Below are 21,259 nucleotides of genomic sequence, written 5' to 3' on the forward strand. Positions count from 1 at the left end.
CTTCTTCCTGGGGGAGGTTTGTCGCCCTCTCATCTTTGATTTTCTTTATCAGCAGTGCAGGGAACGGGGTGGTCCTCCCATCAAAAAGAGCGAGGGATGTGTTCTTCTCAGCGATGCATGAACGGCAGTGAAGTCTGTGAGCGAGGAAGCATCTCAGCGCTGAGACAAAGACCTGCTGCTTAGTGGCGGCGTGTCGTTAAATTCAGGAAGGGAGCGGGAGTGTGAAGGAGGTGAGTCTGTAGGCAGCAACAGAAGGACTGAGCAGCTCCATCAGGAGCTTTCCACCCAGCACCACTACCATCATCATCACCGCAGTCACCTTGCTGTGAAAGTCATAAACCTTCCTCAGGGCTGATCTCATCAACTGTCGCATCCTGGTGAGTTTAAAGAGCTGGATTTATTCTGTCGGCGTTTTTCCTCTCTTTATATCTCTCTCTCGACATCTTGGATTTATCGATGATGTGACGTCCATTCTTAATGTGATGCCATTGGCTACATTGGGTTTTGGATTCGGTTTCTCTACCTTCCAGCGAGCTTGGCAGCCCTGAGCGTTTCTGATCCTCCAGCTGAATGAATGAATGAATGGATGCTTGCAGAAAATTCAGGGTTTAGAGGGGGATGCGTGTCAGACTGCCCTGATTTCTTTCACAGCTGCTGAGAAAAGGACTGGTTGCTTTGTGAGCTGCTTTCCTTATGTAATTGTTTCCGTCACCCTGATCATTCCTGTGCATGGTCTGCACTGTGCGCCTAGACTTACCTTTGCGATGAAGGGAACTTATTGGAGAAATGCCTAAGGGACGCGATGGGCCTGAGCGACGACAAGGATCGCATTGTGATAAACGTGGGAGGGATCAGACATCAGACATACCGCAGCACCCTGCGCACTCTACCTGGCACTCGCTTGTCCTGGCTGGCCGAGCCTGATGCGCCCAACCACTTTGACTATGATGCCAAGATCGAGGAATTTTTCTTCGACCGCCACCCTGGCGTTTTTGCACATATCCTTAATTACTACAGGACAGGTAAACTGCACTGCCCGGCCGATGTCTGCGGGCCGCTCTATGAGGAGGAACTGGCCTTCTGGGGGATTGATGAAACAGACGTGGAGCCATGCTGCTGGATGACCTATCGCCAGCACCGGGAGGCAGAAGAGGCCCTTGATAGTTTCAGCGGGGGGGGCCTGTTAGACCTGGGGAATGATGATCAGGAGCCAGAGCAGGAGCATGCTGAGGATGATGTGGATGAAATGACGAGAAGGCTGGCTCAGGGAGACTCTCCTGATACCAGGAATGGGAGCCTGTGGAGTCGGTGGCAGAAACGGGTTTGGGCTCTGTTTGAGGACCCTTACTCCTCTAAATATGCAAGGGTGAGTCACTTTTAAAAATGTCCTTGTGTCATTGTTTTTCTTAAATTAAATTAAAGTATATATTATGTATGTTATGCAAAAATGCTAAAAATGTTCTGGTGTTGTTGTCATGATGCATTAAAAGTAATACACTTGTTAATTGGTCCTCCTCTGCTCCTTGATGGTGAAACAAAGGCGTTTGGTGGTGGGCTTTTGTAGAAAGGGCTTTTGATGACCTTGAAATTGCTCTTCTGAGAGTCCCCACAGCAGGTCGATGAGAGTGCACGAGGGAGAAAGAGGAGGAGAGGGGGGAAATGAACCAACTTCATGTAGAAGAACCATTTGCATGAAAATCATCACTTCTGCCCTCCTCTTATCTTGCTGGAGAAGATGAAGAAACTCATTTTGAATCTCACAGGTCTTTAGATGGATATTTCCACAACACGGGGATCCCAGGGCAGGCTGGCTTTTTTGGTTAAATAGGTCAGCACATTAGGAAACCAGATCTTTGGCACCACCACATTTTTTTCTGTGGCAGACCTCCAGACAAAATTGGGTTGCTGTTAGGGGTGACATTTTTAGTCTTTGTTACGGGCACTTTTCCATCAGGGTGTAATACTTGCCATTGGTGACAAGGACAACTTTACACCTTTTTTTTTTTTTTTTAAATATTTGTAATTTTTTTTGGACCACGAGCCCCTAAAACAACTGCTGTGCTGCACGCTGCTTTAACAGCTGCTGTTGTAGCTGTAGTAATTAGTTATCAGGCACCAATCCAGACAGAGTAAACTGCATTGACTTGTTCTCACTCTTCCAGAAAGCATTATGGAATAAGTGCCACCCCCCACCCGTCACATACACACTTCCAAATTTGATTTTCTTCACACAGGAAAGATTCCCCCAGCAGAAGCTCAGCTGTGTCCTACATTTAACAACAAGCATGACAAAAGCAGAGCAGGGATCGACTCCACAAAGACAGGCAGGAAGATTAATTAGAAGTGAGCCTCAGAGTTAATTACCGACTCTATTCACAGTAGATACATCAGTGGAAAAACCCTTGCCACTGCACAGCACAGTAGACCCATGGTTTTCTGGCAACAGTGAGAATTAGCCAATAAGGAGCAAACAATTGTCACTTGTTGCCCTTCCTCCAGGCCACACTGTTCCTAACTGTCACACAGACACATAATTTAGGAGGCAGTCTGATGAGACACAGCGTTTGTTTAACAGTTCAAAGGGTGGGATGTTCAGAGGGCTGAGCGAGCCTGCTTGTTAGGAGGCATCAGGGGCAAAGCAGCTCAAATTATGAGGCCTTATTGCACTGGAGTTTGTATGGTAGTTGCAGCAGTAGTGACTTGCCTCAAATAAGGATTGTTTTCATATTTTTTTTAATTTTCAGTGTCAAAGTAGAGAAAAAAAAACATGGTTAGTGCAACTCCCAAAAATTCAAATCACAATGAGATTTAGATTACAGTCGCCTAAAACGCAGCAAGCCAGAAGGTGTTGATTATGACTCCAACGTGTGCAGTTGGTTGAAGTCATTGTTTTGCAGCGTGGTGGTACTGTGCTGTATTACTGTCTAAGGAGTACTTGTTTCTTTTTTCGTGCGGCACATAGTGGAGAGGGGGTGGACAAAAACAACAACATTACGCAATTTGATAAAACACCACCACTTATTAACGCCTTGAAACTTGGCAAAAAACTCCTCTTACATCATATCTGCAAAAGCTGAACGTTATTATCTCGACCACTGCGTGTTTATTAAAGTCGCCTCACTATTCGATTGCCTGCGAATGCCAAGTGCTCCACGTTCCTTTTGAATGCGTAAATGCTAAACATTTTACGCCAAATTTGTGTTACATAACAGCGTGTAGATCCACACTGTGAACTGGGATGTTGTCTCTCTGAACAAAGAGGACAGCTCTGCTGACAGGAGTTGGTGCTTCTGCAGTCAACACAGCTTCCCTCTGGACCATCATGCTAAGATGGAAGGAAGGCAGGCATTCATAAGGAGCAGTGATTTCCTCAGCATGAGGCAATGAATTGCCACTGATGAGACATGATGATGAAGGCCTGTTTTCCATCTTCTTCTTATTATTATATTGTGCTGCATCGCCTGTCTTAGTGGCCCACTTTGAATGAGACCGACTGACAAGTACAGATCATTCCCCTCTCTCAGAGGGACTTCATGCCCAGACCTGCCCTTTTCCAACTTAGTCATTCATTATTCCTCCCTGCTACTTAACAAGGCTGTGCATTAGTTTGAAAGGTACAGCAGGGCCTCATTTAAGGAAGGTTTTATGCATGAGTCGATTGCTATTGATCCCACATTTGCAATTCATAGGATCATTAAGCAGATATTTGCTTTTCCTGTGCACTTCTCTGTCCACCTTTTTTCCTCTGATTGAACTTAGATTACTGTTTACTGTTGTTGTTTCCCCCCCCTACAGTAAAGAGCATGAACAATAACACATGCTGTAAACCAGTACTGCATGAGGACAGGGCTGGGATCGATACCCAGGGGACAGCACTGTATCTGTTACACCCATGTAGTATGGAAGAATAACAGAACCTAAATGTGAAGAAATTTGATCATCTAATCAATACTAGGGGGTGAAGTACTTTTTTTCCCATTAAGGGAAATTATGGCTTCACATAAAAGTCTGTCCTCAGCTCAGTGAGCCTCTCAGCTCACCGTCATTCCCAAGAGCTTGATGATCTGGACAGTATGACCTTGTGTAAGGGAAGACCTGCTGTGGTGATGGAGCTGAAGGGAAGAGCCCCAGCTAAATTTAGTCCAGGGGGTTGACACTAGTGTCCTGTCTGCTGCTACTGCTGCTACAGGCGCTTAATAATTATATATGTAGCATACCCTTGAAAATGCCACGACCTTGATATACAGCAGATGGATGAGAAGGAAGAACAGCAAGCTTGCATTAATTGTCCCTGTTGCAGCGGCGCTTCAGATTCAAGACACAGATCAGAGAGGAGTGCAGCTGGGGTGTCATTGCCACTGTCAAACTAGATGCCACTGTCTGAGATAGAAGATTAAATTGCATTGTGTCTTACTAAGAATGGCTGCTAGGCCGTCAAGCTTGATTACACTGCATGTATTAGTGTGCTCATTCTCCTTTCTGTCCTTCTCCTCTTTCTTCTTTCCTTTCTTTTTCTGCCCCCTAAATATTTCCTGCTCAGTGGGTGGCTCTGGCCTCGCTGTTCTTTATTCTGGTGTCCATCACCACCTTCTGTTTGGAGACCCACGAAGCCTTCAATCCCATCATCAACCGCACGGAATGGGACGTGGTGGGCAATGAGACAGTGATGAACACCTACCAGGAGACTGAGACCGCCATCTATCTCACCTACATCGAAGGTGTCTGTGTGGTGTGGTTCACATTTGAATTTCTAATGCGAATAACTTTCTGCCCAAATAAATTTGACTTCATTCGAAATGCGCTGAACATCATCGACTTTGTGGCCATCCTTCCCTTCTACCTGGAGGTGGGCCTAAGCGGCCTCTCCTCCAAAGCAGCTAAGGATGTGCTGGGTTTCCTGAGAGTGGTCCGCTTTGTGCGGATCCTGCGTATCTTCAAGCTGACCCGTCACTTTGTTGGGCTGAGGGTGCTGGGCCACACGCTGAGAGCCAGCACCAATGAGTTCCTGCTCCTCATCATCTTCCTCGCTCTCGGTGTCCTCATCTTCGCCACTATGATCTACTACGCTGAACGGATTGGAGCTAACCCCAATGACCCAAGAGCCAGCGAGCACACGCACTTCAAGAACATCCCGATTGGATTCTGGTGGGCTGTAGTGACCATGACGACCCTCGGCTATGGAGACATGTACCCTCAGACGACCTCCGGTATGCTGGTTGGAGCTCTGTGCGCCTTGGCAGGTGTGCTGACCATCGCCATGCCCGTCCCCGTGATTGTCAACAACTTTGGAATGTATTACTCGCTGGCGATGGCAAAACAGAAACTACCAAAGAAAAAAAACAGGCATATCCCTCGGGCACCCCAACCAGGCTCTCCTAACTTCTGCAAAACAAGCATCAGCTCCCAGCATCAGAGCCCCATTGCCAATGACGATGTTTTCGAGATAAAGTTTCAAGGTAAGAAACGAGCGTGACATACTTTCTGATAAATGAGTTGTCTCATTTCTATTCATCCTATTTCGATTGTGCTGTTTCACTGTTCGTCTGTTCCCACACTTCAATCAGCTTATGATTCAGGCACGAGATTAAACAAAACGAGTTCTCCGCTCATAACAAATCAATAAAATATGTAATGAAAAGCATATTTGACTGGATAGGCGAATAGAGAGATTCAGCAGACTGTGAGTAATCTTGCTATTGATTTTGCACTCCTTAATGCAGTGATTCACTCCTCCTCTCTCTTAAAACTAACCGGATGCATGTTTTTGTAAGATTAAGAAAAGTGTAAGTAATTTGATGTACCCCACCCTTGGTGTCGTTACAGCGAAGATATGTTGACCTTTGATTCAGTTTGCGCTCATAAATCTCCAAGCTTCAATAACAAAGCTTCAAACAGAGCTTCCGCAAAGGAGTGGAAGGTAAACAGCAGTTATGCAGACAGCGTTATTGAACGAGTTTATCCCAGTGCGAATTAAGGTAGCAGAACATCAAAACACAACTACATATTCAAATATGTAGTGCTTGAATTAAATAAACAGCCTGTACAGAAAAATCTGATTGTTTGTTTGTTTGTTTTAATTTTTGGTTTCTTTTAAGATTCTAAACTGAATGGTGAGGCAGCTAACGCAGCTCTGGCCAATGAAGATTGCCCTCATATAGACCAGGCCATATCTCCGGAGGAAATCTTCAGCCCCAGCGAGAGAGAGCGGCCCTGCTTCCTGGTCACCACTACTACTGAACGCCCCAACCACACAGGGGGCAGAGTGAGGAGGGGTACGTACAGTAACAGCCAATCACAGGCCCCCCTGAGACACTGACACCCTGTAGACCATATAGGCAGGACAAGCCCCTTTTTTGCCTCTTTGCTGAGAGTTACACCTCAGTTTTTACACAGGCTCTCTCACACACACACACACACACACACGCACACACACACACACACACACACACACACACACACACACACACTCACAGAGATACAGGCACAGTCACGCACAGACATGCACACAACAACAAACCTCTTTATTACAGCTATCATACACGTTCACAGCAGCTGCTTCTCCTCAGTCATCCTGCTGGGATTTGTATATATTCCGATTCACTAAAACATGTTAAGGCCAAGCACAATCACCGCAAATGTCCAGAGTAATTGTCCACATCTACATACTATATTTTTTGATACGTGCATAATGTAATACTCCTATTTATTTACAAGTAAGAAAACTATTTTCGAGATTTATATGATCTAGAATGTGTTGTCTTATCTGCCTAAGAAAGTATTTACGTGTTACGCGTGTACCATGTATGTATATGTGTTTTAATGATAAATACCATGCGGAATCCTGACTTATGAGAACATTGCTCTTGATCATAACGGTGCATGAAGTGTCTTGCTAATGGGTGCTATCAGAATGGTGAAGGAGCACAACACAGATGGATGACAGCTAATATCAGACAAAATTGAAATTTACAGATTTCTATACTTTAATAACGGGGATCGCCCCTTCGTTTTTGTTTTGCTTTAAAATTTTATATTAATGATAAATCAAAACATTCCTCTAAGAACGGCCTGTAAGTCTCCAGCTGTGTGCGGAAAACGGCATACAGTGTGATATTCTACCTGTAGCTGACAAAACATTCCCTGCCTGAGGTGCCTACCTTTCTTGACTTTTTAAGTGTTATACTCCAAACCATTCCAGTACCACCCGGTGCATGCTGTTGTACTCCTAATGCACTCAATGCATGGAGAATAATAATGTGTCTCACGTCTGTGTTGACCTGTTTCTTTGGAGTCAAAAACAAGAAAGCAACAGGTGTAGTATAACCAGTGAGGAACACCAAAACACTTTGTCGTGGATTCAGTGCTGCAGTGTACTCAGAACGTTCTCTGTTTTTCAACTGAAGGTTATGAAAAGCCTTGGAGCCTTAACAGCATGTCTGGCATGAGCGGGGATGCCTCTGGAGTGTCCTCAGTGTCCGCCCTGCCCTGCAGCCCACCCTGTCTAATGCAGCACTCACATTCTCCCATCCCATCCATTATGTAGCATGGTTGAGTAGCAGATACAATGCCATTGGAAGGCCAGTCCACACTTCTTATATTTCCTGTCAGATTTTGCTTTCACACTTGCCTTCACACCTGCTTTTGTTTCTTTTTCTTTTAAAAATTATTATTATTTTATGTTTATTTTTCTGGAAAATTGTATCTTAACTGTGCTTATACTCAAGCTTCCCAAGTGTTCTCCTTGGGTGTGTCATCATATCATAGACTAGAAAACATTGGCACATGCCACTCTGCATGGGTCACCTCAGTTGCAGACAAAGCACCGTTCTACTTCTTACCACAGGCTAACCACACTCTTTTCCTTGTGTTTACATCATTGCCTGTTGCTCTGTTGCTTTTGATCTCTCATTCTCTTCTGCCAATAACTTATCTCATTTGCTTTTTTGGTTTTGTTTTTTTGTTTTTCAACAACTTTTTTTGTGAAATAAATTTTCATAAGATGTAACCCCTGCCAATAATATGCTGGACATTAATTATACAAGGCTTTTAAAACATATCCAAAAGCTGTTAAGGGAACTTCTCTTAAGTGCTTTGTACGTTGCAAAGTAGAGACGTCATTCTGAAAGTGCAGTCCAGATAATGTTACCCGAGTGGCCATTAGAAAAAGAAAAAAAATGAACATGCTGTTCATGATGTCCGATGCAATATGGAGATGATGACAATTCCTATGATGCCAGTGATGAATACATCTAATGTCAACAGAACTAAAACTGTTCATTTGCATGAACTGCATGAGAAATTATGTTCAAAAAGAAGCTAACTGTATCGCAATTACCTGTAAGGAGAAAAAAAAAGAAGTTTTTCTTTCAAAAGCTTCATAAGCTTTGTCATTTTTATGCATTTTGAAACAGCTTTACAAGAGACTCAGTCATAGCAGAGGTTTTTATGTAGCCACCATTCTTTGCCTTTCCCCAAATTCATATATTTATTTTCTTGTATTTATTTGACTGGGGCCTCCAACGGAAAAAAAAATAGCGTGATTTAACTTGAACAATCTGTCATAAAGCCAACTAATGCTGTTATGAGCATAAATAGTTTTTATACAAATATATTTACTGGTAGTTACGAGTTTTTAAAGGGTATCAGTAGACTGCCACCACGTCTATACTGCTGTGCTGCTAAATTGAGGCAGGACTCATTAATTACAAAACAACGGTGCCTTCATACTTGGAGAGGCAAAGTAAAAGCGAGTAATAAATTGACATGATATTAACATAAGTGCTCCCAGTGTAGCATCATTACACTTTATTCCATGCTCATAACAGTGTAACAAAAGCTTTATTTATAAGGTGAACCTTGTACCTTTTGCACCACCCTCGTTCCCTTAATCACAGTTTAAAAAAAAATAGCCCTCTTGGTTATTGTTATTACACCACTGAACACATACTAGGACTGAACCTTTAGTAGAGATACATAGCACCCAGCAAAAAAAAGAAAAAAAAAGAAGCACTAAAAAAAAGAAAACTTTAAAAAAATCACTTATTAGTCCCCACGTCTTTTGTATAATAAAGCACAAAATATAAGTAAAGGGGACCAGGCAACTCCACAGAGCCAAAATATATTGAGTTAGGATCAGTGGGAGATGTCACGATGACTCGTGCAGTATGTATGTCTATTGATTTAAAGCATCAATACTGTTACTGTTACATGTATTGATACTGTCCCAATAATTATGCACAAATTTTTCAGGGCACTTTAACAAATTTCTTCTTTTTTTTCCTCATTTTTTTGTTTTGTTGACCAATCAGAAATGTTCATTTCTAGAAGATAGGCAAATTATAGCAACTAGTTTTGGTTTTTATTCTGAATGAGCAGAGTTTTACATTTTTTGAGTCATGTCTCTTGTGGTAATTAATGGATGTTATATATTTAAAAAAACAAAACAAAACAACAACAACTTGTTAAGATTTGATGTGAAGAGATGCAGGTGAATTATATGCTCATGCAATTCAAGTGGAGGGGTGGGAAGGAAAAAAAAAGTACAGTGCGACATAGCATGGGCTGTGGGTTTACTTGGGGAAAGGTAAATGCATGTATTTTACATTTATGCAAAAGAAAAGTATTCAAATAAAAATATGTAAATATAAGTCCTTGCATGAAATAAATTTTATACACAATGAGTGTTTAGACTCCGTTTTTATTCAACAGCACATGCATCTACATACATCTTTCCTTTCCTACTAGCGTCCGGCTAGTGTTACCAACTGCTGTTTGACCCTGTCCAGGTCAAAGAGAGCTTTAAAAAAATAATAAGAAAAAAAAGAGGTGACTGTGAGAGCATGACGCAAAGTAAACAAACGCATGACAATGACTGAACTACTGTACATCAACCTGTCAAATGCAGCATGATTGGGCATGTTTATTAACCGACTCAGAGTCCAACCTCTGCACACAGACAGTACATTGGTGTCTGACGCCTTCCGCTAAGCATGGGGAACAAAAACCCAAAACATGGTAAACCCATGTTTACCATGAAGAACTAACGGAGCACATTTTTTTTACTCTCCAAGCCAGTGTCATTTCACCTCTCCCTGCACCTGCAGAGGTATCCATCATCGCCATCATTTCCACCATTATACATAATTTGTGTAATAATTTATTTTTGTTATTGTTGTTTTTTTATATGTTTATAGAGACCCAACGACAGCACCGGAGCAGACAACCAACAGAGTCAGTTTGTGTTATGAACCATGGTGTACCAACCACTATGTGTATGACCCATAATGGCCCATCACCCACCTGATAGTGCTGTAGCATTGTTGTGTGTATTAGTATTTTTAAATGGGTGTGACAGTGACAACCTGTACATCACAAAACTCAGCATAGATGTAGCACTGAGGAAGTTTTGTTGTCAAGCCTTATGTAGCTCAGTATCTGTGACTGGTTAATGTGTTGTAATTTGTGTGCCTATTTTTGGTGTGTGCCAGTGCTGTAAATACGCTTTTTGTGTGCTGAAGTTGTGTGTACCAATGTTTTTTGAGTGATCATCAAATATTTGTGTGCTTCTTCTGTCCAAAAGTGAAAAAAAAGAAAAGAAATGTTGCTCCGATTTTAAACCGCAAACCCCCTTCAGCAAAAACCTGTCACGCGTCACGTCAGCCAGACTAAACCGTTGAAAACAAGTCATTAACTTTGCACTGTCATCGTCACACCTTTGTAGACTTTTGCACTGTTTTGCACCAGTGAACTTTTAACATTCCTTTGATATGTTTTCATGCATCGGAGATAATGTCCACAAAAATATAGTAATAATAATGTCATGCTTTAACAAAAAAACAAAAAAAACAAAACAAAAAAAACCACACCACTCTTACCTTGTATTAAAGAGGCATTAAAATGGCAAGTTGTGCTGTTAGAATAATAATAGTTGGTGATGCAAATCTTGTTTTTGCAGGGTATGTAGGAATGAAATGAATGATGATATGCAGTTGTACTTTGATTATCAAAGATAGCTCCTATATCACATGCATTCTCGTATCAAAGCATAGGCATTTAAATAATTGTTTAATTGACAATCACGTATAATTGGATTATACCTCTTCGTCACTTTTTTGGACACATCCAAATTGCTACATTGGTATACAATACTAACTAATGCCAAACCATTATCCTCATCATACTGGACAAGTGCCTCTGTTACGTAAATTCTTCTTACCATTCAGGATTACAGCTTAACCAACATGACGACGAAATAATATGCATTTTCTTTTAAATTAACCATCAGTCACCAGCACATTGAAAACAAGCATCAGCTCAGTACTTGAAAGCACGTGTACGCAGCATCGACCCCAGTGCTGATCAGCTTCTAAAGGCAAGCAACGAGCATAACCTAATTAAAGATGCAGAGTCCTGATCCACTGTTTGTGTGGACAACGTTAGTGAGAAGGGACCAACTTTTTACCAAACAACTGCAAACACACTGCCAACCACTTGCTGAGATCTGAGTGCAGTCTGGTACAGCAGATCTGAATATGTCAATAGAGCTGGGGGGACTGTGTGCTGGTCAAGGTATAATAGATATATGTAAGAAAGCAAGAAAGAAAGCTATTATCATGAAACAGAATCAATTACACAACTTAGAGGCAACTAATTTGTGGCATTTGGTGCGATTTCAGAGTGTGTGCTTTGAACACCGTGCATTTTGTGGTTAGTTATCTCAATAAGGTGTTCAGTGGTCGTTCTGATTGGTTTGCTGTTTAGGGATTTTGTGTCTTTTTTGACCAATACAGTTCAGACTTGTACAATAGTGATAAATAAAAAAGAACCACAGAAATGATCACTTTTCAGTGAGTGTCCATTTATTTTCCCCTCCCGAACATAATCCTGGTAAAAGCACTTTAACATTTTTTAAATGTTTCCACATTTAACTTACATGAATATTTAAAATAAAAATTTTCATATAAAAGAAAGTCATGGAAAAGCAGACATCAGCTTTTCTGAGTACCTTCACTGCCTTTCTCAAAGGCACTGCCTTAACAACTGCAGTTGGTATCCAGGTGCTGCACTGCGGAGGTCCACTCCTTATAAATATGTAGGTTGGGTCATGTCCAGTGGATGAGTTTCTTCCAAGATTAATGAAGTATGAAAGTGGTGCAAATCAGACAAACAGAAAATCAAAGAATATGACACAGATGGGCAAAGGCATAAATAATTGATAGACCAGTAGAAAAATGGGAAATAAAATGCTGTACATCACAAGATGACAGAGAAAGTTTCACCATGGATTGCTGAGATTGACTGCCTCCTGACATTCAAGATCACAGCAATAAAACCCCTGACATGAGAAGATGGAGCTGTAACACTAGTCTAGCCCATCCCTCATATGATCTGTAACAGCTTCATTGAGGGAGGCAAACACGTCAGGTGGAGCTACAGCTACAGGCGTGGCCATACCCTGCAAAGCCATTGACCCCATCGTGTCCATCAAAGACAAATTATGGCCACATGAAACATAAATCACCGAACCATACAAGGGTATTTATGACAACTGCAGTTTAAAGTGTAACCCCTTCAAGTAGCTCAGGTAGCCTTTTAACATGTGAAAGTTAGTGTTGAGTCAAGGGCACTTAAAATGATCGCACGTGGGTTTCACAGGGCACCGATAAACCACTAAAACAGAAATGTGTTAACTCCCCAAAGCATTCGCTTTTTATAGCCTCTGATTGTCATGCAGAATAAATGTCCTTGCTCCAGCGCTGCTCGAGTGGTGCAGAATTTGTTTCTGTGCCAGTCGTTGCAGCGCAAACTGCCATGGAGTGTCCGGCTCCGCAGCCAATGAGAACAGGTCTTAGACCAGGAACGAGCTGTGGATGAAAGACGTTGGCCTGCGAGCCGTCTCCGCACATCCCATGTTCATTCCAGCCCCACGAGAAGAGACTTCCCCCTGAAAGGGAGAAGGATCATGGGTCAGTGTTACTGACAGGAGAGAGATTGAGGGGGCTGAGGCACAGTGTGTACAATGTAGGCTAAAATCAGCATCCTGGATTACAAAAAAACAGGGTGCAAAAGAAAACACACACACACACAGCTCCTGTTCCCCACCCTGACACTTGGTCAATAATAAAGCCTCGCTGCTCTTCACAGCTGGAGAGCCTATCGGTGGGTGTGGTCAGGTCTGCATCACCGAGGAGACACGTGCCATGGCAACACAGTTACCTAACAGGCTCCATTGCCATGGCAACAGAAGCGAGCTTGCTTTCTCAAGGGTAACACATCTTCAAGCTCTCCCCGTACTGCAGTTGTGTGCCTTTCGTGTCATCTTTTCATTTGTTTCATCGCGAGGTTGTCTTTGTCTTTGTCTGCGTTTTCAGCTCGTCCCCAAAAATCCGCAGCGCTTGCCAGAAAGACGCATATGTTTTCACCAGTTCACAGACCTCGATGCCATGCCAAGCAGCTCATGCCAATGTGACAGTTTGCCAGAAACCACTTATGCGTTACAAACATGCATGTAGTCCCCGTCTTAAAGACAGTGCATTTATTTACGACTGGACTGACACCTTTTCTTTGATTTAGTGTTCAGAAAGTATTAGTGGACTAAATGTGTTGAAACATTTGGTTCATTGGGAAAAAAAAAAATCTTTATTTTGGTGCTGTGCTTAATTCATGGGCTCACTGACTGGAGTATAGCACATCAGTGTTTCCATGGCAACAAAGTGTCTGCATAATATTCTGCACGACAAAAGGATAATAAAAAAATAAGGAATCTCAAACCAAAAGGCCATTTGTGCAATGCTGTTATAAACAAATGCTGTTATTTGTTTCTGAAATTTGTCAGTTTAAAATTTCACACCCAAATAACAACGCCACAGTGACACAGTCTGCGGAGGTTGCCTTTTTTTTTTTAGTGTGCATCATTCTACAGTTACAGCTCTAATTTAAGGTGTTCGTGCTTCTACAATCCCATTAAGTGGAAAAATGTTCACATGAACCAAAAATCTTTCCTCAGATTGGATGAGCTGTGGCCACAGAGTCTTTGACCCATCTTCCCACCTCTGACCACCGCTGATGATTTTCACACACCAGGAGAACTTGCTCAGGTTCTAATGAGCAAAGGATGAGCAGGCAACAGATATCATAAGCAGCATGCAATGCTCTCCGTTCCTTTCTGCCTGACCTACTTCAGCACCCGAAATAGCAGCACTCAGGTCTGCGCTTCCAATCCTGTTTTGCTATTTCATTGCTCCTGCCACCACACTTCAGACAGGAGGAGGAAGAGAGGTGAGCGTGGCAGAAGAGTGAGATGCTGGAGGTTCAGATGAGATCTCCATTTGCTAGTTCTGCCTTCACGGCCCATAACTGAACTTTTTGAAAGTGCTTCTCGAGAACTATGGATGATGGACAATTTTCACATATTCAAATTAGAATCGCACATTCATTATCGCTATCAATTAGTGAGATTAACACCAGTGAATGGCATGGATGCTTGCAGAAACACCAGCGATGTTCACAGTTTCCTCTCTTATGGAAGCATGCGCCTGTATTTCAGTGATCATCTGTGATATTTATATTCGTGCTCATGTAAAAAAAAAAACTGGGTCAGTGTTCAAAAATTAATGTGATAGATTTTACTTCCAAAAACTCTTTTACATGCCTAGCTGGTTACTATAGAAAAGCAGGAGACTTTTGGCAGGCCTGGCAAGAATAAAAGCACATTTAATCTAATGAGCGATCGCAAACAAGCAGTCAGATATGTCTATCTTTGTTCAGTTCTCTTTGAGGGATGCATGTGAGCGTGCGGCGTCTGTTCAGCGGTTAAGCAGACAAAGGGAGATCGTTCTACAAACATATGACTGGAAAAACTTGCCTGTAAATGGGCATCTGGTTAATTCATCTCCTTTACAGGCCTGTTCGGGTAATTGCTTCTGTCAATGATATCCATCTATCCACGCTGTAATTACATCCTCATGCAATAGCCACTGAGCAATGAGCTGACCTCAGAAATGCTCTGCAGCTTTACAAGGATTAATTGTTAACACTGTAATGCATTAGACAGCTCCCTTACCAACTTTTTAGTAGGGGTGAGGACAGCTTGAAATAGTTTAGCCTCACCTATGTGTCTTCTACATTACTTTACGCAAACACAGCCAGAGTCACCTCAGGCCATTGAGGATGTCTCTCATTTCAGCCATGAGTACTTAAAGAACCCAGTAAGTTCAAACTTTGCTTTTAATTTTTCATAAAAGGCTTTTGTTTCCTATGGAAATGTTGAGTGCACTTGTGCATTATGTGAATAATAAGGTAGGAGAAAAGTGAAGAAACTGCAAGGACATTTTTGAGAGAACACACTCACCTACAGTAGCAAGGTTATGTTCTGATCCACAGCAAATCTGTGGAGAAAATAACTTTAAATACATGTTGAAAAGCAAATATGCAATTTTAAGACTCTAATATTCAATAACATATGATACTGACAATTGAATTAATCATATTCTGCCTTAAAAATTAAATAAAATGACAAGATAAAGCCACTTAGATTTAATTAAAAACTTTTTTTTTTGATAATTAAATAATGATCTTTTTCACATCTTTACATATGTTTGGTACTCCAGCATACGATTCCCTTTAGCGCATAATGTAAATTGAAACTATAGCAGAGACCCAACTGATTCATAACTCTCAAAAGCCACTGCTGGGCTTGCTGGAGGACTTAATGCAGCCATTTGAGGATGCTTATACAGTCTTGCCCTTTGCTGACCGAAACCTTTTAGATTTTAATGGCCTTTTCTCTTGCTTCCCCCTTCACAAGTATGACAGGAATTGAGTGGACATGCTTAAATGCTAATTGAATCCTGGACATGAGACACAGTCCACTGAATGGCTGTTAAATGCATTTACAGTACTGTCTTGAGCCACCCTTCATTTCTTTATATTTTGTTTCCAAAGGGCCAGACTTTCTTGCAATCTGTTATAAAGCAGTCATGAGCAATAGTTCTCCAAGTTTTCTGAAGGTCTTTCAAAGTTCAAATCACTGTCAATTTGCATGAAGGAGGTCAGGATAGAGGTACAACAGTGAGTGTTTGCAGCCATCTGTAAAAAAAAGTGGAGGTTGTATCATGGCTTGGGTGCGCACATTAGCCAGTGGCTCTTGTCAAAATTGATGGAAAGTACTGTCAAATTTTGATTTGTCATGCAGAACTATCTGGAACGCATCTAATTAGCAACAGCTTTAGTTCTGAAACAGTAAAAGCATACATGGATAGAAAAACACGCAAGAGATGGGCATGTGATTAACTCAGCTCATGTACACGAACACTATCAGTCATGGATTGGCCTCCCCTCTGCCCAGACCTCAACATTATTGAAGCAGTGTGGGAACAGAACAGAATGACAGTTAGTCTGAAGGTCCTTCAAATGTCCTGGAGAACTGTTCCTGAAGACTACTTACAGAAATTACAACAAAGCTTCCCTAAGAGAGTTCAGGCAGTGTTAAAGAATAAAGGCAGTCATAACAAATATCAACTTTAAGCTTTGTTAGAAAGGTGCAAACGCAGTTTTTACCTTATTCACTGTATTTCCATGGATGTTTGCACTTTAACCAATAAATGAGTGTACAGAATTCCCATTTTTGTAGCAAAATATAGACTTTTGCACTGTACTGCATGTAGCACTTTATTTGACAAAGAAAACAAGTGATTAACAGAAACTGACCCACTGATCATGAACCACTGACAGGTTGAAATTTGTCCATCAGTAATGCTCACATGGCTCCCTCCTGGCACTAACAGCCATGTCGCATTCAAAGTCACTTAAATCACCTTTCTTTCACTCAGATGTTCAGTTTGAACCTTAGCACATCGTCCTGCCCACGTCTACATACCTAAATGCACTGAGTTGGTGTCATGCGATTGGCTGTTGGTAGATGTACCTAAAAAGTGGCCAGTCAGTGTATATGTGCAGTGATTTAACAGAGTAGGGTGGCCTGAGTGATTCATATCCCATTCAGCCAATTCATCTTACTTCACGCTCAACACACAAGGTGACAAAGCTTTGACACCTTATGTGTTGTTGCAGTGGAAAGATGAAAGGAGCGCTTGTCCTTGTTTGTCCCTGACATCCGCTTCATTGGCAATGACCATATTGTCACCATTTAGACTACAGGTTAACTGCTACAATCCCATTCACATGTAATTGTCCTTGGGGGAGAAGAGAAAACTGCCTTCACTGATAAACACAAGTCGTTTTTTCCCCCTGCTGAACTATAATGACAGTGTGAGTATGCTTTGTACATAAGAGATAATTGTGCAAATCATTAAGAACCTTCTGTTCAGGGGAAACATGCTTCGCCTTATACTAAACAATCAACAGCTACTTTGTTTAACTCTAACTGTCTGCTGCCTCCTGCTGGACGTCTACTGGCATTTTCAAACTAATTTCCACAGCACTATCCTCAAGACCAACAATCCAAACACAAGTCTAGGAAACATTTAATTGTTACTGATTGCAACACAGCTATAGGTTCTGCCATCTGGCGAAGTGCTAAACACTCCTACCTGTGTTGCTCCACAAAGGTTTTCAACCTCAGCAGGGAGTCCAACCTCCTGGGTGCCACCTTGTGCCGCAGGGCCAGCTGGCTGCTGCTCTGTGTCCTCACTGGCTGATATTTGGCGGCCCAGCTGTCCATAATTTCCCCTTCCCCACGTGAACACTCTCCCGCTCTCTGAAACAGATAATGGAATTGTTTTTTCAGTTTGGGCAACTGTCCTCTAAATCCTGTAAAAACTACTGAACATCACAGACCCGAGTACCTGTCTGAGCAACAATATGAGTCCAGCCGCTCCACACATTTATCACTTTTTCTCCATCCAGCAGAGATCGCTTCAGAAGAGTGGGAGAACACAGGAAGGGCTCTGTGGTGGTCAGCTGACCATGCTTGTTGCTTCCCCACAGAAACAAATCGCCATCTCCTACACACATGACAGCGACAGCATTACTCTTCATTCAGCACAAGCAGCAGCAGAAAAGCAGAACAGCAATTGAGATGCTCTGGTGAACTAATTACAGGACATCAGAGAGGGCAGACTTGATGTATGATAAAGAAGATCAAGACAGTGGTAGTGCTTATGAGTGTAAATTGTCCCTATGAATGAGCAGTGCAAAATACATAGCTTATTTTTGCAGAACATATTGAAGCAACTCCCTACTGTCCTACCTGTAAGGCACACACAGTGTGCTGACCCTGCAGTTACCCGGTGTGATATTCTTTGATCCAGACCTGCAACAAGGTCATAAATATCTGTCACATCTACAAATCACCAATTATAGAATAAATTAATAATTATTTATGTTCAGTACAGCTTACGTTACCTGGTACCAGACAGGGCACCTTAGAGTTAAAGTGAGATGGGACAGCATGTGGACTGAGTGCTCTCTTAGCATAACTGAAAAGACCAGTTCCCCACTGATAAACACAGCCTGAGCCTGAAAGTCAAACAGAATTACAGGATTTATGGCTTCACTGTCAAATGAAAAACAGGAGCAGTCAGAGTGCATACCTCCACCAAGACTGAAAATTCCCTTCACACCATGCACTAAGTCCTATGAGATGAAAGATATCTGGTTGCAGAATGGTTTCAGGTATTTTCTTGAGAACATCAAGCCAAAGTTTAAATTTGATATGCAATTGGGAAGATATCCCATTTTTCAGGATCCAGATTTGGATTGACTCCAGAAATGTAATCCATTCTAAACTCTGATAAAGTTTTCATGCATATCTATCTATCTATCTATCTATCTATCTATATATATATATATATATATATATATATATATATATATATATATATATATATATATATATATATCCATTCTAATTCCCAACTCTGATAAAGTTTTCATGCAAGTTCATACTAATAATATATATATATTATTAGTATGAACTTGCATGAAAACTTTATCAGAGTTGGGAATTAGAATGGATAATTAAAATGGGATATAAATACAGCTAAGAAACATAAAGACAAAGAAACATAAAGACAGGTAAAACAAACCAATCATGTAACCACTTTGGCAGATGTTAAAAAAATGAGGGCAGCTCACAGTGCTACCTTACCAGTAACAGCAAGTGAGTGTCGGAGTCCTGCTGCTACACTAACTACTGGCTCCTTCAGACTCTGTCAACAAACAGCACAATGACATCTGCCTTAATGAAAGTGATTAAGATGGCAGGTAAGTAAAGATAATTTATACTAATGTAGATCACTCAAGATGTATTGAATGCATATTAAAAAAAAATAATTAAAAACTTTACTTTATAAAAACTGCACCCCCATCGTGTTCTCACCTCAACAACCAGTAGATCTGCAGAGTGTGTCACAGTCTGTCCAACACCCAGTTGCCCAAACGCATTGGAACCACATGCTAATAGTTGCCCACCGTCTGAGAGTGTGCCATAAAAAGAAAAGAAATATGCCTTTATCTAAGACGCACTGAAAAATTACGCTTTTGGATGACTGGAAGGTAGTTAAGCTGTCCTCCGTTATTCCCATTCTTACTACTTCTCAGCTATGCTCTGTTTAATTCCTCAAGCAGTCTTTAATAGGTTGACTGTGTTAAATATGCAGGGTTTTTTTTGACAATATAGCACTAAATGTGAGTTTTTTCCCACCCTTTTTCTAGAAACACATGTATCATAATGGTCTAAGGATAATATATCTGCACTTTCAGGAAAATTAGATCTAATATAACATAATGAAATTTCAAATATAACACAGCTATATTATTTTATTTTATATACAATTCATCTATTGTATTATTCAAATATAATAAAATGTTATATTAGAATAAAAACTAACATTGCCATAAAAGATCTATTATTCCTGCCCAAAAGAAACACCTGTGTTTTGGCTAATAATATCACCCTTAAACCAAGTACAACTAGAAATGAGGATACATTCCTGGTAGGAAACGGTGTTGACTGCTCACCAGTGAGAAGAAGAGTAAAATCCCAACCACAGGCGATGTCTGTGACTCTCTGATTCAGGATGGGGCAGTGCTGAAGAGTTGAGATGTCTGCACTGTGGCCAAGTCCCAGCTGGCCTCGGTTATTCTGTCCACACACAAACACCTGGCCACTCTCTGTCCAGCACAGAAACATGGAAACAATCAAAGATTTTACTTAGATGTGTTATTTTTGGGACAGTTACACCTGCACACTCACTCTAGACATTTACTTAAACAGACGAGACTGAACTGAGTGGAAGTTTGCTTCTACCGTTTGCTGTTAGATCATTTATAATTTTTGCATTAAACAGATTATCAACATAAAAACAAACAAACAATTAATTTCACTGACCAGGAGGAGGCGCCACGTGACCTATGAAAGTCTTGCTCACATTACCACAACAAACGTCATCATTCGCAGGTGGGCTGAAGTTTGTGTTTAATATAGGACGAAAGGCTACATACCGGTAATAACTACGGAGTGTCCCCCACCGCCGCTGACAGCCCGGACTGGCCTGTTTTGTAGGGCAGCAATGTTAGAGAGCCGGGGCGAAGCCTGGTCCTCCACATGTCCCTGGCTCAGTTGCCCGTAACTGTTGGCTCCCTGACAGAAACAGCACAGCTTAATAAAAGTATATGACAGACCGACAACTACTATCAGTGCTCAGGTGACCGTGAACCAGATGCTAACATCTGTTTTTTGTCGCCTCACCTGTAAAGACAGTAAGTTTGGACGCTAGTTAAGCTAACGTTAGCAAAAGTGCTACGTCTTCTGCGTTTCCATTTGAAGAGTCACTTTGTTCCTTGCATTTAAATAAAGGAATTACACAACCAGATATACGCGACTTTTACAGTGTACTGTTCAATATAACAAACTTACCCAAGAATGTAAACAAAACTCCAACCGTGCGTGTGTTTCCATGGAGTATCTGGGCTAAACACTCAAGTATGCTTTGCGACACTGTCGCGAAGGCGCTTGAAACGGATATATGAATGGCAAAAGTTACAAACTAAGTTATGACTTTGTAGAAATGTAATATCTAACAATATCTAACATACAGATACATAATATCTGGTAAAATAATGGGTGGATTTTTTAAAGCAGGATACTACAACCTGCCTGAAGCACCAAAGGACTCCACAATTGACATTCACCTCAACATAAACTCATCATCATATTCTGTGTTATGATTAACTTGTTCGTCTTTGACAAGGTTTGTGGTTTTGGCAAACCACGTTTTGGCTGTTTGTGGAGCTGAAA

The 21,259-nt window shown here is 41.4% G+C and overlaps 2 protein-coding genes across 4 annotated transcripts; one reads left to right on the forward strand and one right to left on the reverse strand.

The window, feature by feature from the left end:
- Nucleotides 1-791: 791 nt before the first annotated feature.
- On the forward strand, nucleotides 792-11,822 carry kcnc1b (potassium voltage-gated channel, Shaw-related subfamily, member 1b). Of its 3 annotated transcripts, none has more exons than XM_063479514.1 (4): nucleotides 792-1,366; nucleotides 4,541-5,456; nucleotides 6,096-6,272; nucleotides 10,194-11,822. In XM_063479514.1, the coding sequence occupies exons 1-4, from the start codon at nucleotides 803-805 to the stop codon at nucleotides 10,301-10,303; spliced, it is 1,767 nt and encodes a 588-aa protein (XP_063335584.1). In that variant the 5' UTR covers nucleotides 792-802; the 3' UTR covers nucleotides 10,304-11,822. The 3 variants fall into 3 exon arrangements, with proteins under 3 accessions (XP_063335584.1, XP_063335583.1, XP_063335585.1); XM_063479513.1 differs by lacking the exon at nucleotides 10,194-11,822 and adding an exon at nucleotides 7,404-10,124; XM_063479515.1 differs by lacking the exons at nucleotides 6,096-6,272; nucleotides 10,194-11,822 and adding an exon at nucleotides 7,379-10,124 and having other exon boundaries at nucleotides 4,541-5,434.
- A 40-nt stretch (nucleotides 11,823-11,862) lies between these two features.
- sergef (secretion regulating guanine nucleotide exchange factor) lies at nucleotides 11,863-20,975 on the reverse strand. Its single transcript, XM_063479521.1, has 11 exons — nucleotides 20,879-20,975; nucleotides 20,464-20,602; nucleotides 19,981-20,133; nucleotides 19,340-19,434; nucleotides 19,109-19,169; nucleotides 18,364-18,477; nucleotides 18,209-18,271; nucleotides 17,805-17,963; nucleotides 17,550-17,716; nucleotides 15,350-15,386; nucleotides 11,863-12,943 (listed from the first exon to the last, which is right to left on the reverse strand). The coding sequence occupies exons 1-11, from the start codon at nucleotides 20,918-20,920 to the stop codon at nucleotides 12,726-12,728; spliced, it is 1,248 nt and encodes a 415-aa protein (XP_063335591.1). The 5' UTR covers nucleotides 20,921-20,975; the 3' UTR covers nucleotides 11,863-12,725.
- Between the last annotated feature and the right edge of the window lie 284 nt (nucleotides 20,976-21,259).

The sequence above is a fragment of the Pelmatolapia mariae genome, linkage group LG7 (genome assembly GCF_036321145.2).
Source record: "Pelmatolapia mariae isolate MD_Pm_ZW linkage group LG7, Pm_UMD_F_2, whole genome shotgun sequence".
Classification (NCBI taxonomy): domain Eukaryota; kingdom Metazoa; phylum Chordata; class Actinopteri; order Cichliformes; family Cichlidae; genus Pelmatolapia; species Pelmatolapia mariae.